General features: G+C 34.3%; 1 protein-coding gene across 10 annotated transcripts in view; it reads left to right on the forward strand.

The window, feature by feature from the left end:
* LOC148626609 (beta-1,4-mannosylglycolipid beta-1,3-N-acetylglucosaminyltransferase brn-like) overlaps window positions 1-17,861 on the forward strand; it is a 78,289-nt gene that overhangs the window by 51,183 nt on the left and 9,245 nt on the right. For 7 of the 10 annotated variants that reach the window (XM_088570771.1, XM_088570773.1, XM_088570769.1 and 4 more), the window contains one exon: window positions 2,924-4,988. The exons of 1 other annotated variant lie outside the window; for it this stretch is intronic. In XM_088570771.1, the coding sequence (XP_088426897.1) occupies window positions 2,967-4,025 (1,059 nt within the window). In that variant the 5' untranslated portion in view covers window positions 2,924-2,966 and the 3' untranslated portion in view covers window positions 4,026-4,988. Of the gene's footprint in view, window positions 1-2,923; window positions 4,989-5,017; window positions 6,712-17,733; window position 17,861 lie in introns of those variants that run through there. 2 more of the 10 variants (XR_015920122.1, XR_015920123.1) reach the window with 2 other exon arrangements.

Genomic DNA, 17,861 nt, shown 5'->3' on the forward strand with positions numbered 1-17,861 from the left:
AACGGCACTGGTCTGGCCTTGACGAATTTGGGGTAGCATTTTCCTTCAGTGAAAGCTTGGATTGAATTTCAGCAACACATCCAATTTCATTTTTTGATGGGTTCGAATATTCCTTCAATAATTAATCTAACCTATCACTTGTATTTCCATAAACTGATAATTTCTTCATCCACTTTTTTCCAATTTCTTAAGCCACTTTCGACCAAGCAATGCTGGTCCACCATTTTGCACTATATACAACTTCAGCATTTCACGTTGGCCATTATATTTGACTTGAACTTTGCGATATCCTTCAGGAGTTAATCATTCACCTGAATATGTTTTCAATTTGATATTTGCTTTTTCTAGCTTTTCATTCACAAAATGCTTTTTGTAATCCGACACTGAAATTTCGGATACACATGAGCCGGTATCAAGCTCCATTTTAATTTCTTTTCCATTCACATTTGGCGGAATCAAAATTGATTCATGGGCTTTCTCATTTTTCACACCTTTAATTCCCAAATCATTATCATCACTTAATTCCTCATTATCTATGAATTTTCTTTTGTGGCTTTGGGGTGGAGTTGACAATTGATCGGCACCCCCGAGATATCTGACCTTTCTTCGAACATCCGTGACAGGTTGCACCTATGCATTTACATCTACCCGCTTTACTATTGGTACCATTACATCGATAATACGCATGATTCGGCTTTTCCATCGGTTTCGGATTCTGTGCGGTCTTCTCAGTCGATGAAGTCGATTCACGGAACTTTCTTGATTCCGTTTTCCTCGAAATTCGATTGCGTCTTCGTTAGCGGTTTCTACTGATACTGCAATTTCAATAGCTTTCACAAATGTTAAGTCCGCTACGGCTAACAATTTCCTCTGTGTATTATCAGCGGCTTTGGATTTAAGAGAAAAACGAAGCGGAGTTACCGTTGGTTAAAAAATGTTCTATTTTTAGAATTTATACAGTTTCAAGCCTTGTTAGAGAAGGAGATAGACGAAAAACTGGGCTTAGTATAAACAGCATATAAGAAGCGGACATGTCTGAGAACACACATAATAACTGAAACAGATATGGAAACAGAAGAATTTAATGATATTTAAAAAAAATCCTGGTCCCAAGGGCCTGTTTTTCCACCAAGCAATGTCAATAATGCAGGAACTTTCTTTTCATCGTCAATTTCATTTACGGCAAAATATTGTTCGAACCCCTTTCAGTGTGCGAACACGTTTCTAGGCTTTTGTAGAACGGTTCTGTCTTTCCAATATATCCAGTAGCAATGATTTAACCATGGAATTTTCTCAGGCGTATTACGTCGGAAAAATCCTCTGAATAAAAACAGTCAACTTTTCATCACTTCAATTCTCGTTGCCAAATTCTTCATGACTTAAATCCTCTTCGCCAAAATCTGTTGTGTATTTAGCTTTTCATATAAGGCATTTTGGGTTCGTAAGCTCTGTACAACAACAGAGGAGTTAAATAATACGCCTGTTCACAAAGACTGCATTTTCTCATCTTTATTGCTTGTCTAGAGATATATCTGAGGAACTTTAATTATTTTACAGTCTAAAACTAATGGTCAGTTTTCAAGGTAGGGTAACACCATCTTGCAGATAAACTAATTAATGCGTTATTGTCTTCTTTGAACTGTCCAGACGAATTTCAATACACTATTCTTTTAACACCCGGACCTGCACGGGGGCACTATACTTGCAACAATAGAATTGTAATAGAAATCTATCTTAGTACCTTCATAAAACAGCTAAAATTATAATTCTTTGAAAAGCCCTTCTTCAACCAAAGTTTCGACCAAGGAAATCACTTGAAATGAACGATTTGAGAAAATTATAAGTTTGAGATTTTTTTATAAAACTATCGCCTGATCCCTTGTATTGCTGTTGCAAGTTATAGACAATAAAACATCACTCACAATATGGATTCTTGGCAATTACTGCCCTATTACAGACACAATCCAAACATCCTAGTGATTTTCCAAGATCTCTCAATTTTGGTTATTCACCTTAAACTTATCCTCGACCTGTGACACACTACAGTTATAAAAAATGTATATGAGTAACGTATGCCTTTATATTCTTCTCGTTGGAATTTGGTTGTTGTTTGGTTTGGTTTTGTTGTGTTTGTGGTCGTTTCTTTACTAAACGTAGTTAAAAACAAGTACTATTTTAAAAAAAAAATAGGTGACGCACTGAAATTTGTTCTTTTTTTACTTATAATTTTCTACATTTCATTCAGGGAATAACTCATGGCACGCAACTTCGATTTTCGATACAGTTTTTTTTTAACGCCCCTAAGTTATCAATATTTGGTAAATCGGGAAACAGAATTGCGATCAGGTGACATACGTTTCCATGGAAGATCGTCTTTAAGGTCAAAGGGTAAAAGCGAAACTATACCGACTGCGTCGGAAAAAGATAACCAACGCATTTTCTTGTTTTGTTCATTTCAAATCCGGTTTAGTTTTTTATAGTTACTGAACTTTGTGATCACTGTGCTATGTTTCGTATTTCAATTATTTAATTGTAAGCTACATGTATTTCCAGTAATTCAATAAATAAAAGATTATTCATAATTCAATATATAAAAGTGATTGAAAATATTTCGGACAAGAATGTCTCTAATGATACCTCGAATTTCACGGTTGCTATCACTTTTGTCCAATGAGATGAAAGGTCGTAAATTGTGTCGGTTACGGTGCCATGTTTTATCATCATGGATGTCCGAATAATACTTGATTAAAGCATATGAATTAAACATGAAATGCGAGTTTTACTTCTTCTTTTTTATGTTTGGCATGCGGGATAAAATTTTGAGCACTAGCGGATTAACTATATTTGGTAACGGACAGACTTTTGTAATTACTGTATAATTAGACTTAGCATATTATTCAATATATAGTAATATTTTTTTCAGGTGAAGAGCAGTTTAAAACTAACATGACTCGAACCTTTAGAGGATGTCTTCTTTTCGTTTCCATCAGCAAAATGTTAGCATTCGGTTTATATTGACAGCTCTAACCACTGTTTCCATACTTAGTTACGTGTTTTTACTCCACACCTTAAGTATGTCGCATGCAAGGTGTGATGATTGTAACGAAGTGTTTATTTACAACAGTATAGACAACGTACGCCAAATTGTGGATGAAATTCACACAAATGGATCTACGAAAGTTCAACCTGTAAATCCGACATCTATCGATTATATTCATATGCCATCCAATGTGTGTGTAAATGATTCGGACTACTTTTTGATTATTCTAGTTAAATCTGATGCGTCCCATATACCTTTGAGGATGGCCGTCCGTCGTACATGGGGAAGTTTAACCGATCCTAAAATTAAAGTAGTATTTTTACTAGGATTTTACAGTATTGTTCACGATCTCGTTCGTGTTGAATCAAGAACTCACAAAGATGTTCTTCAAGGAGATTTTGTTGACATTTACGACAATAACATCAACAAAACAACAATGGCATATCAATGGGTTGTAGAAAATTGTGCAAATACTCAATATTTGTTGTTTGTAGACGACGATTTCTTCGTCAACATTTTTAACATTCATCAGTATTTATTATCCTTATCATCACACAACAGCTCTGAGCTATTCATGGGATCTATCATTTATAAAGGAAAGCCGTTTAGGGAAAAGTCATCCAAGTGGTACATTACACACGAGGAATATCCGTACGAACACTATCCTGACTATCCTGCTGGTGGTGCTATTTTAATGTCTATGAGTATAGCGAAACGCCTAAAAGCGGCATTTCCATACGTGCAATATATTCATATAGACGACTGCTATCTAGGTTTAGTGGCACATCAACTGAAACTTCCGCTCCAAAATGAACCTAGATTTGACGTAAAAGAAACTCCCGTCATACATTTAAATCGGATATTTGCTTCTCATGGATATGGCGATCATAGAAACCTTCTAGTAAATTGGGATGTATTTTTAGAAACTATACCAAGAAATATATCTAAACAGTTCTATAAATTGTATCAAGACTCTTATTCGTAGTAATTTCATACGAATATAGCCAAACTTCCTTTATATTTTTTGTTATTTCTTCTTATTTTTTATATACATCTGCAATATATATTGCGGTCGTATAATGGTATGGCGCTGTCGTTGCCGTTGTCCATATGCATTTTTTGTTGAGGTTGGACTAGAGTATAAGTCTATAAATCTCTATGAATTTTGTAGTACAATATGCTTTTATACCACTGAAGGAAAAAAAAGTTTGATTTTAAGGGTTGTGACTAATTGGGCTGATTAAGAAAGGGCCGATCAGATTCTAGTTGTGCCAAACTAAATTCAGAGCTGTATCAGTGATAATTATGTACATACTTGCCTCAACAGCATGTTCAGGTTACCTTTGCGATCGTTTCAAGCTGTGCGCTGCGGAACATATTATTTATGTAATCAAAAGAGTTAAAGCTTTATTCCCTCAACACCATTAAGATAAAATTGTTATTTAAAGGTATAACTAAATTTAAATCATGCAAACATTTGTTGATATAAGAAACATTTACAAATTTCACCTAATAGAACAATGTTTTTTTTTGTTAAGTATTTTTATCTGTTAGTGATTTCCCTTATTCAGAGTGACTTCCTAATGAACTCTTCTTCGTTGAAGAAAAAGTGTAGTTTCAAAATATAGAATACTAGGAAGTGTTGCTTAAGTAAAATTATTTGCCTCCATTTTTTTTTCATTTGTAGTTCATTATATAGCTATCACCAAATGACGATTTCTGCAAAATGATTTTTTTTCAATTTCTGAATTCAGATGGTGCAAATAGCTACTATAGCGATATCACAATTTCTTGCTGGCTTTTACTTGATACATTTACTTCTAGAGACGTTCTCTTTAGTTTTTTTATAATATAAAAATATATCCTTCTCTTTGTTCTATAGATTAGCATGAAAGAAATAATTCGTGTTCATTTACATATTAACAAATAAATGCCTTTGCCATTTTCAGCAATATAGTTTTATTTTTTATAAACCAGATGTCTGCATCCCGACGATTTCACGAAATTTGGAGCCTCTTATATACAGTTCAGACAATTTAGTATGCCAGGCCCCACACAAGGTACGGAGTAAATCTATAGGGTTTGAAAATCTCAGTCTCTTTTCATTTTCCTTGTGGAACGTATTGATTGATCGATTGTTAGGGTTTAACGTACGAGCAGCAATATTTCAGCTATATTTAGACGATGAATATGAAATGGATGATAAAATGAACATGAAATGATGATGATGAAATGAAAATGGGATGGAACACAATGATAATAGGGTCGACAAATTTTGATTGCCAGAAGAAAAAGAAAGGGGTGGGTAGGGTCGGGCAATTTAGCCTCCTGTGGCGGAGAGAAAAGGTTCCTACTTCTATCGAATACCACAACAGTGTTCTTTAACGTGCGAGGAACGTGACATCTTTCCCAACACAGTGCACCACTATGGTTTGCGGTCAGGTTTTCCGTATTATAGCCTGACAACTCCAACATGTAACACGCCAGGGGTACCCAAATCCACCACTTGGGGCACACATCCCAGTTGCTCTGTGTGCAGAGCGCTAGCCCCCGGCTAGGTTTCTGAGCACTATTTAGTCGCCTTTTACGGCAAGCTTAGCGCTACTGCAGGTCTATTCTTTTAACACCCAGACCTGCACGGGGCCGTATTGAAATATGAACACTTATCTGCATTTTATTGTTTACTTCCAGGATCTTGAAACGCTGCTTTAAATGCAAAGTCTTCTGTCATATAAGTGTAATGGTCGTCATCATGAACTCGTTAATCGTTACCGTAAAGGTGGATCTGCACAATGAGAACCGATTTGTTAAACGTGTCATAGTTTTACCTCCTCTTTCGTCTACCTCAAATTTAATTTTTTATTAGAAACTCGGCGGGTGTTTCTAGAAAAGCAGAGTACGCTTACCACATTCCGAGTTGCTCATTTACTTTTGTTTCTTTGTACATATTATTTTGGTTATTTAATATTCTTTGTTGTGTGTGTCTGTTTTCCATGTCTGGTCTTTGTCCCTGGATTGCGTTGTTCGCTAAAATATTGATTCCCTTGCAATTGATTACTCTTAATACTTTTATCATGCAGAAATATATATCTGTCATTTTCAGTGGTATTTGTTTTATTTTAAATACTGAACTCAACACTCTGTAAATGACCAAGTTTCCATGTATAGGACCCATTATCGTGAAACCGCATAGTCACGTGACGAGACTTACATACCCTTTTACAGTGAAACAAAATAGAGTTACATTATGTAAAACACATGACGGACTTAAATAAATCTCTGTTGGAAGTAAATCAAACAGATATACGCAGCTTATGTATAAATTCGCTTCCCTTAAAAGTATTGGGTATTGTACTAAACACGGACACAGGTATAGATTTCTATCATTTTTTTAAATGGAACAAAAATAAAAATAAAAATAAATCAAGATCAATCGGAATTCCTCAGCCTTTCTACTTACACAAAAGAAAAACTTGGAGGCACTAGGCGGAAGAATCTGTCCGGAATTTGACCGATTCGATTCTAAAATTATAGTTTTACTTGTTTAAATTTTCACCATTACTTAAGTCGCCAATAATGTTAGCGACTTCTTGCGCTCGTAATTTCTGTATTTAATATACGCATGTGATTTGCATTAATGTGTAGTCATACGCCACATAATCCAGCAGATCTTCGCCCTGTTCACCGCCACAGTGTCATAGTACTAGCTTCATATGAGATAAAAATGTACCTCTTAAATTTCATACACGTGTGTTCTACGTGTATTTCGTGCTTGTACATGTATGAAAACAGGCAGTTTACATGAAATGATCAGTTAGCTTTGCACATTACCCAATTTCAGGCACTGAGGTTAGTTACAAGACTATATAGGTCATATACATTAGCACGTGATCAGTTATCATTGAATTTACGTAATACTACCCAGTTTCCGATTCAAACACAGGCGTTCGTTACAATTGATATATATTACCAGGAAATCGATATCTATATATAGCCATTCGGGTCATAACGGTTACGAAAGAGTACGCAATAGTATCAAGGGCACCAAGATTTTAGCGGAAGTTACCCGATTTTAGAGCATATCGTATTTGTACCATTTCGGACGTTTAAAGTATGTCAAAATCTGTGACAGTGAATATTTGACGATTAGTGACTTTGGAGACTTCAGTTTTTGATTTTCCTAGCTCCTCGCTTCGCGCCAAAACTCTTTACAGCGTTACTGTTCTTTATTTCTAGTGATATCTAACCAAATTATTCAGCGCCACCTGGTGAATAGAACTACTTTGAGTCGCGTATGACTACAATTCCATCAAAAATTTCAAGAAGAAATTCTCCTTTCATCCGAGGTAATTTTTTAGTGTAGCGGAGATGGTCGAGTAGTTCCGATTGAAGTCAAGACGTCATTAAGAAAAGTAAACATCAATTTAATACATCGACCAATAGATCAATGCAATGTATATGACCTATTTAAGCCGATCTTTGGTTTCGACAGGTACTCGTATATTACTCAAGAGTTCGGTATTGAAGTCTGCCTTCGTCAATTTAAGGAGGTTGACCTAGGATAAGGGACATAACTCTTGAAATCAGTGATATTTTTTTCATCATTTTCAATTTCACCAAAGGCCATCAAGCTTTCATATGGAATAGAATGAAATCAGTCCAAGTTACTTTGATGCTTACATGAGATTGATGTAGAATGCTGAATACAAACGTTCCAATGATTTTTAAGAGTTGTGTCCCTTACCCTAGGTCTTCCTCTTAAATGTATTTAGAACCCTTCTAAATCGAACCATCCCAGACACACATATGCATTATTACTACTTGAATTCGTGATAAGCATTATGCCTGTGTCTTGAAGCATACACTGAATAAAATTCCTTTTTCAATTATACTTTAAAGATTAATATCTGACTAAATAAAATAATTTGTCATATTAATTATTTCTGAAATTCTATATCAATTCTTAAGTAAAAGCATGATCTACTCACAATAATTTCATTCAATTTTAGAATAAGAGCATTTGTAAATCCATTTAGTTAAATTTATAAGTAATAAGTAATTAAAATGTCAGTTCAGAGTAACCAAAACATCGATTAAGGCTATCAGCAGTTCGCCAAACGTCTTCCACAAAGGCGCGACAAGTTCATTGGAAGTTTGCCGGAAGATCGCCCTAAACAATTTAGGCTAAGGCCGACCTAAAGTTATTGTTGTTGGTTTGCTGTTTATTAACCTACTCATTAAAAACCTACCTACATGATTTTTTCAACCTTTCCAAGGCAATTTTGACTTATTCTATTTTTAGAACATTGGGTCCACTTTTTGTCATTTTTCAGAAGAAATAAATCACCTACCTACCTACTCACTACTTTGAAAAATTGGAAGTCGATAAACAGCAAACCAACATTTTTTTAAGGATTGCTTTATCTTAAGGTTGATGCTAGGTTGTAATCAAACGCAACAGACCACAAATATCATTTCCTATAAGCAACCAAGTTTGACGGGTAATGGAGCTTCTGTACGTTAAGTTTAATATGAAAAAAGACCATGTATAACTTGTGCTACATGTATTCACTAGAAGGTCTGAAAATATCATAGGAAGCAGTGTGACGTCAATGCAATGAGCTAAAAATAGAATAGAAATTCCCCTTCATTTCACTAAAATGGGGTCATCGTACAGGACTATGAAAAAAATTATAAACAGAAGGTTACACTGACTATCTTATGAACAAATAAACAAATTTAAATTATTCAACTTCGTATATGTTGCCTGGATATATTCATTTGTCAGAGGACGTATAAACATCCATTATAGCAAACATGTTGAACATCAGTCATGTAGTCATAGCATATACCATATTGATAATTAAGTATTTGATACGTGTAATTGGTGTTGCGCATTGATTTCACTCAAATTCAGTTAAAGTGCGCCAAAGCCAATTTTCGTAGTCACAAGCTATTTTCAAAGACAAAAAGCTATATCCTGACATATTTTTGGGTTCAATTTGCTATCAGTGTGATGCCAGATTGTAAAGACACAGTTTACAGGGCATTGATCGGGTTCACTGAACAAAAAACGATAAATATCCAAGACTAAATCGACAAAAACCTATGTCACAAATTAGGGTTCCCTAAAAATGTATAGAAAAATATAAAAGACTCTAAATGAAGAACGCCCAATAAGTTTTCTAGGGGGAAAGTGGCTTGAAAACACAATTTTAACAGTTATTTTTACATCAAAAACGTTTTTTTTCACAAAATACGGATGTCCCATGAGACACAGTGAATTACGTTACAATTTTCCTGAAGCTGTAATGAAAATATAACTGACACATATAGTGAGTCTATGTGAGGAAAAATACCATAAAATAATAAATAATAAGTAAATGAATGATTTACACGTAAAGGATAATGTTTTTATTGAAAAAAATATATGATACGTTACGGTGTCTCTCGCATCTGTTAATGGTAGTAGCAGACTTTCCATATTCTTAATTATACACACACCAATGTCAGTTATAAATGATTCTTAAACAGATTTTTCAGGTGCTACATATTTTTTCACATCCTTTGTAAAGTACAAGTCCATGAATTACGTTACGGTAATTTCTTTTAAACGGATAAAGAACACTGTTCTCTGAACAAATAACTATAAATCATTATCCGTGACATCGCCTATCATACGGGCATCTTTAGAAAGGAAGTTGTGACGCGGGAACAATTGTAAAGGCGTTTCTGATGTAAACATTCCCTCTAGTATTAGGTGTCCTAATTTTCTGTTAAGTGCAATTATTTAGATATTATTAATTTTCAGTTTAAGTTAACTTAGAAACAGAGAATACAAGTATTGGTAAGATTTTATGACAATAGGATATTGCTATGTATGATATATAAATCAAGAATTGGTATTTATTACGGGATAACGTAATTCACAACATTGTAACGTAATTCACCTGTTCATAAACTGTGTATTTTGATGACAGAAAATGGTTTTACATTTACTTGTCATGAGAAACAGTAAATTAATGCTAAACAAAGATAGAAATACCTTTCAAGAAGCAAAAGCCATTCAAAAACGATTTAATCATTGCAAGAATTTAAGTAAGCACAAAAACGATATGTAAGCTTCTTCGTGAACTGATATAGATAAATTATTTTTTGTTTTTGTTCATTCAGATCACTTGAAAACAAGGAATATATATTGAAATCAAGCATCACTACAATAAAATGTTTGATAATGCGCCTTTAAGCATATACCAACGATTAATTTCAACTTTCAGCTATATAGATGACGTATTATCTTTAAACAATCCTAGTTTCGAGGATTTGATACATTGCATCTACCCCAAAGAACTTGAAATAAAAGATACCACAGACACTGTAAAGTCAGCCTCGTATCTTGACCTACACGTGCAGATCGATGGTAAATGAAAACTATTGACCAAACTTTACGACAAACGTGATGACTTTTCATTCATCTGTGGCGACATCCCTTCAGCACCTGCGTATGGAGTTTTCATATCACAACTCATACGTTATGACAGAGCTTGCCGTAACTACGTAGACTTTGTATCGTACCAGACGTTTTACAGTTAGTCTTCTGCAACAGGGTTATGTTGATACAAAATTTAAGTCATCACTCTATAAGTTTTATGGCCGTCATCCTCCCAGTTTTTAGTGGAGTCCGAGTTGCTCATTTACTTTTGTTACTTTGTTACTTCATGTTCTTGGTTGTGTTTGTTTTCCGTGTCTGGTTTTTGTTCCTTGATTACATTCTTTTGATTTCCCTTATAATCTTGATTACTCTTAATCAAAAGATTGTAATCCAGGGACAAAGACCAGACATGGAAAACAGACATACACAACAAAGAACATAAAATAACTAAAATCATACATACAAAGTAACAAAAGTAAATGAGCAACTCGGACTCCACTAAAAACTGGGAGCATGGACCAGGTGCACCGGTAGGGTAAGCGTCCTCTGTTTTTCTAGAAACACCCGCCGAGTTGCTCATAAAAAGTCTAGTCCGGGATAGACAAACGAGGAAAGGAAAACTATGATCCGTCGAATAAATCAGTTTTCATGGTGCTGGTGGATACACCATAACGATCCACGAGTTCATGATGACGACCATAAAACTTAGTAGTGATGACTTCAATCTTGTAGCAACATAACCCTGTTCCAGAAGCCTATTTGTTAGAGTTCTAGCGCGATACAAAAAGTCTGCGTAGTTTCGTTACAATATCAGCGAAAAATTGTTTCTGTATATTACGTCACATTTTAATTTTAACATCATAATTACTTCTGCTAGAAGATTACTTGTTGATCAAACATCTTATGTTTTGAAAGCATACCAGAAATATTTGTTATAATATTTAAACAATTGATCGAACAAGTACCATTATCATTTCCTTACATGCCACTAATGACTTCAGAATCTATATTTATTCGTGGCGTATATAGAAATAACAAACTTAACAGGTACATGTAGGATTTTTTTTCAATGTCACTTGCCAAAATATTGCAATTAGTTGTTTTTCGTGTTTAACCTTCCAATTATGTTATGTGTTCCAATTAAAGCATGAGAAAGCCATAGACTATATATTACACTGTTATATGTGAATTACGTTACAAAGTCGGCCATTCCCGTTAAGCTAATTATAAGCATTCCAATTGGATTTGAATGCACAATTGTTTTCTATGTATCACCTAAAAGATGTATTAATGGAAATATGTTGTTAAATTGGCCTTCATCTTTCCAAAGGACAATAAAGGAAACTTGTTTTCAATTTCATTTTGTTTTATTATTTTTTTTACTAGATGTTATAAAATATAGAGTATCTTAAAAAGGATAACAATTTCTGAACAAAATATTTGTTTCATGTTGTGAATTTATTATTTATCTATCGAATGATATCATTTGAAGCACAGTTTTGAATAATTGTATGATGAAACTATTATTATTCAACATGGGTGTCCAGAAGTAACGTAATTCACTACCAAAATACACTGGACATGTTCAAAATTTCCTACAGGACATAAATCAACTTATCAAGAGCTATCTCATGCGCTTTCTTGCAATTCAAACTTTGTTTTTTTTTTTTAAATTAAATCATTTGAATTGTTTTCAGTGTTCAAAATGTCTGGCCGTTTTTCCGTCCCTATTGGGGCACTTTAACTGAATTTGAATGATTTACGTCGAGTCTGATGGAAACTAGTTTACAGTATACCACACGAAAAAGAGATTTTTTATTATGTATAAAACAAAGACCGATAATAGTTATGTTGAAACACGTCTCCGAACATAAAATAATTCTTAAATGCTTCTGTACGTAATAAATACACTGTATTATTTTTTAAAAAGTAATCAACTCAAGTTCCTACTCTCTTGGCGCCCACACATTACGAAGTCATAATGTAACCAAGAGAAAACGGACAGCCGGACCCCGATAGACGTTTTTAGTGGAAACAGAATTTTATTGAACTTCAAGTGCTGGACATTGTTTATTTTATCGTTTTAAGATTTTCTCCGTATCTATAGTATCTATATTATTGATTGACATTTATCTATTTGTAATTGACTTTGGTCGCCCAATTGTTCTTTAATCCTCTGTTAATCTTTATGTTTGTCATTGAACTGAGAAACCGCCGAAGCATATTTGTCAATATAGCACTTATCGCTAAATGATGTAATACCTCAAAAATTTGGAAAAATGTAAGTGTTTTATGATCATGAGTCTGTCCCTGTCTTCCAAACTGTACACATGTATTTTCACCAGATGTAAATAAAGTTGTGTATATTGTACTGGGACTTTGCAATTATTGCATCTCATGCCGTATGCTGTCAATTATCGACTATATGCATAAAGGCTGTGTTACCCGCCAATTATAGACTATATGCATAAAGACTGTGTTACCCGCCAATTTTAGACCATATGCATAAAGGCTGGGTAACCCGCCAATTTAAAGGGTTAATTGGTGGAGAATATCGCCAATCTAACGCCTGTTGACCCCAAAGGGACTTGAGGTCATGCGTTAGATACATTAAATGGGCAAGATCCGTTTAAAGGACAAAAATTGTACTTAAATGCTGTTTGAACGATTTTTTTACATTTTACTATCCACGGCCTTAGTGAAGGTTATTGACAGAGCGGCCTGAATGTTCAATTTTAGTAATTAAAATGTCTAATAAATTATAACTCTTTTTATTTGATTCTAATAGCACAAATATTCAAATTACACTGTCAAAGTTCATATCACGTTTCATAGCAACTGCCAAGTTCTTACTGTGAATGATATTTGATAAAGAAGCATATAGATTTTAGTTAATAAATCTAGAGAAAAGAAAAAGTTCGTCTGATGATCAAGTAAATAAAATATCCGTAATGTAAATAATGTAAACAGGGGTTAAATAAGTTAATGCACCACTCAATCTGAAACTTGTCCTGCTTTTATGTTTTATCAAATACTGTTCTTAATAATTGTCAAAGATTTGCATGGTTTAACAAAAAATCTTTATGCAAGCCAAATTACAAACTACAAAGTCTTCCAAAAATTCCAGAATAACCAGAAAAAATCTATATACAGCTGTGTCAATAGAGGAGATCGTGATACATGTACATGTTCATTTCACCTATACTTGCAGTATAGGAATGCAACAAAGAGTACCGTATCAGTTCCCGAAGAACATATTGTATAGGGGCAGTTCTTGTGCTGTACCTGTGTATAATGATATTCTGAGGCCAGCTGCAGCCTGCCCTGTGGTATGAGGATTTCCCCGTCGTTTATTGAAGTAAATGGCAGAGGCGGATCCCGATCCATTGAAAAAGAGGTTGCCAACCGGGCTTCCTAAGAAAAAAGGGGGTGTTAGGGTATTATTTGCCATTTTTTGTCTATTTTACATATCAAAATGACAAATTCTCCAATAAAAAGTGGGTGCCAACCCCCTGCACCCTCCCCCTTGGATCCGTCACTGAATAGGTGGCCTTGGGCTGCCATTTTGATCCCGATGGGGTTGTTGTGTCTTTGATATACCGGTATACACCAAACATATTCTCGTTTTATAAACACTTTATAATGTAATTATGAATAATTGTAAAGATCGTTTGTTATACTACACTGGTATTATTTTTCTATGTTTTACGATGAACTAAACACATACAAGTAACATGCTTTTTTCTGAAGCAGTCAATAAATACTGATATAAAACATGTAAAATAATTATATTATGTAGTCCAGTAATTGGAAACTACTGACAATTGATCTGCTATATGACCTGAGCAAGCATTATATTTATTTTCAACAAATCCACAGTAAAAAAAAAAAAAAAAAAAAAAAAAAAAAAATTCTGATCAATAACACCGTATGCGGTTCCTGTGTTAATTCCTCGGATACCAACATGCTTCGACCGGTCGACAATTTATCTGAAAATAAATAGGGGAAAATGTTGCACAAACACGTACGCACATTAAAATCAAATAATAATTTAGTAGCGTTTTTCTTTTTATAAAAATCAGACAGGAGGTGATTCGTGCATGTCAAAAACACTCCGAATTCACTTTTATTTCTTATTTAGAATCAGTTACAGACCACATTTTCATAAGGGTGCTGCGCTTATATAGATTGTACATGAAGTTAACACTTTGTAACAAGAGTTATCGTTCTTCATTTGCTTTGATTTGGTTGATTTCAGTGTTAGCTGAATGTATGATTTGCTCAAAAGTACAGACCTGATTATAGAAAAGACTAGTATTGCTACGTTAAAGAATTGCATCTGAAGACCGAAAAAACATTGTTTATTCGGTGGGTTTTTCTACTCCGGTGGTGTCTGAATTTTACATGGACTTGTACTTTTTGTTCTGTCGAAATATGTAAAGGATTTAGTGAGGGATTTTTACATTTTAGGCTTGCTGTCCAAAATATGGTTGTCTACAACTGCTCATAAATATCATTAACGTTGTTCTCCTGAAATATTAGACATCGACCAATTTTATCACAAGCGCAAACATTTAAATTTATTTCAGCAGCAATGGATGAGTAAAAAAATCCAAAATTTGGAACATTTAATTTAAAAAAAAACATTCCAGTCTTGCTGGTGATAAAATGGCATTTGCCTTACATGTATATGCAGTAAAATCAATAAGAAATATGCATATTTTGGCAAGAATGTTGGCGTTGACAACTGATCAACCGAAATATGAATTGCAATAAAAGCTTAAAGCTTTAGCCACGAGATTATGTAACACAATTTAAACCCAGAAGAGCAGCAAATTCGAAGTAAATATTCGTGCATTATTTGAAAACATTGACATTTAAATTATAACATAAATTTGTCGTTAGATTTCAAGTATGATGCATTATACCATCTCAATATCTCTTATATCTAAAGGAATTATGTAATGGAGACATGAGGTTATAGTTTTTGGCAAGGATAAGTACAGGAGATTCAAAGACTTCACTTGCATCCACCTTCCTTTTTAAATACATGTATTATAATTGTGATAACTATTATACCCCCTGCAAAGTGATCATGGCGTCCCCAGTTTAAATCCGCAACTTCTCTAAAGCCACTGAACGGACATTAAATGACACTTTCACAAATTCTTTATAACATGCACTTTGTGCACCTCCTATTTTGTTTGTTATCTTCTGAATGACTTATGGGGTTTCCTATTCAGTTTCTGGAGAGGGGGCGAGGAATCACCAAGTCAATTTTGATGACAGTTTTTTTTTCTAGTTTTGGTTTATTACGACTTCATTGACTGTATTGTTTTAAACGTAGAAAATAGTGATATCAATACTACAGGAATAACTCGCTGATGTCGAGTATAGTTGGAAAATGATACGACAAACTGAAAATTTAGAACACAAACACTACAAATAAATTAGGAAATCTGGTTCCAAACATACGGTTTGAAAAGACAAGGCATAGATGGTAAACGATTGGCTCACAGGAGCCTGAATCGGTCACCTTGTTTAATTTTTGCCTTTCAATGGCAATAAATTTAACAGTTTTTTTTCTCAAAGAAGACTTTGGTAGGACTTGTCATAAGGATCATTTCAGCAATTGAAAATGTCTTTCTTTCTATCATAGTTTTCAAAATATTAACTGAAAACTGTAAAAATAAAATGTAATTTGTCACCACTCAAGGGCAATAATTCTTACATGGAGTCATCTGACAGTCTTTGATCCCTTGGAGACTTTTGAAGGCTTTATAATAAGGATCATTTCAGCAATTGGCTAAACCTAACGGTTTTGGAGATATATGAGAACAAGAGGTTCCAAGAAGTCTTTGGTAGGACTATTACAAGATCTTTTCAACAATTGAAAGTTTCTTTTAATCTATCACAGTTTTCAAGATATTGACTGAAACCTATTTAAAAAAAGTCATTTTCTCCTTTCAAGGGCAATAACTCTTACAAGGAGTCTGAAGACTTTTGTAGTCCTAATAATATGGATCATTTCAGCTATTGAAAGAATTTGGATAAACCTAACGGTTTTGGAGATATATGCGAAAAACTACTGTCTGACCTCTATGTTCTATTTTTAGTAACGGCGGCCATGTTTTTTTCCGACGAATGGAAAATCCCCACATCAGTTCTATGCAGGATACCCCAAGGAACATTCATACCAAGTTTGGTTTCAATTGGTCAAGTAGTGTCAGAGGAGAAGATTTTTGAAAGAAATAACATTAAAAATAGCAAAAATCGTTGAATAAGGGCAATAGCTCCAACATGGCTTTACGGATTAAAACCAAAATTGGACCAAAGATAGATCTCATCATGCTGAACACTTTAACCCTATCATAATTCAGCTAAACCTAACGGTTTAGGAGATATATGTGAAAAACTACTGTCTGACCTCTATGTTCTATTTTTAGTAACGGCGGCCATGTTTTTCGACGAATTAAAAATCCCCACATCAGTTCTATGCAGTACACCCCTAGGAACATTCATACCAAGTTTGGTTTCAATTGGTCAAGTAGTGTCAGAGAAGAAGATTTTTGAAAGAAATACCATTAAAAACAGCAAAAATCGTTGAATAAGGGCAATAGCTCCAACATGGCATAACGGATTAAAATGAAAATTTGACCGCGGATAGATATCATCATGCTGAACACTTTTACCCTATCATAATTCAGCTAAACCTAAGGATTTAGGAGATATATGTGAAAAACTACTGTCTGACCCCTATGTTCTATTTTTAGTAACGGCGGCCATGTTTTTTGAAGAATCAAAAATCCCCACATCAGTTCTATACTCCAAGAAACATTCATACCAAGTTTGGTTCTAATTAGTCGAGTACTTTCAGAGGAGAAGAGTTTTGTATAATTGTTAACGACGACGACGGACGCCGAGTGATGGCAATAGCTCACATGGCCTTTGGCTAGGTGAGCTAAAAACTGACCTTTGTTCTATTTTCAGTAACAGCCATGCTTTACGACGGATCAAAACACCCATATCAGTTCTATAAAAAATCCGTTCATATGAACTTTGGTTCCAATTGGCCATGAAGTGTCACAGGAAAAGATTTTTGACAGAAATAACAGTAAAAATAGCAAAATAAACGTTGAAAAGAGCAATCACTCCAACTTGGCTTAACAGATTATAACGAAAATTTGCCCACAGATACATCTCGTTATGCTGAATACTTTTATCCAATGTCAAAATTTGGCTAAACCTAAGGGTTTTGCAGATATATGTTTGGTTCCAATTGGTCAAGTAGTGTAAGAGGAGAAGAGTTTAAAAAAAAAATTGTTAAGGATGGTGACGGACGACGATGGACACCAGGCGATGGCAATAGCTGACATGACCTCAGCCGGG

This window comes from Perna viridis, chromosome 2, assembly GCF_037379345.1.
Source record: "Perna viridis isolate PV_CMFRI_1.1 ecotype Kerala chromosome 2, ASM3737934v1, whole genome shotgun sequence".
Classification (NCBI taxonomy): domain Eukaryota; kingdom Metazoa; phylum Mollusca; class Bivalvia; order Mytilida; family Mytilidae; genus Perna; species Perna viridis.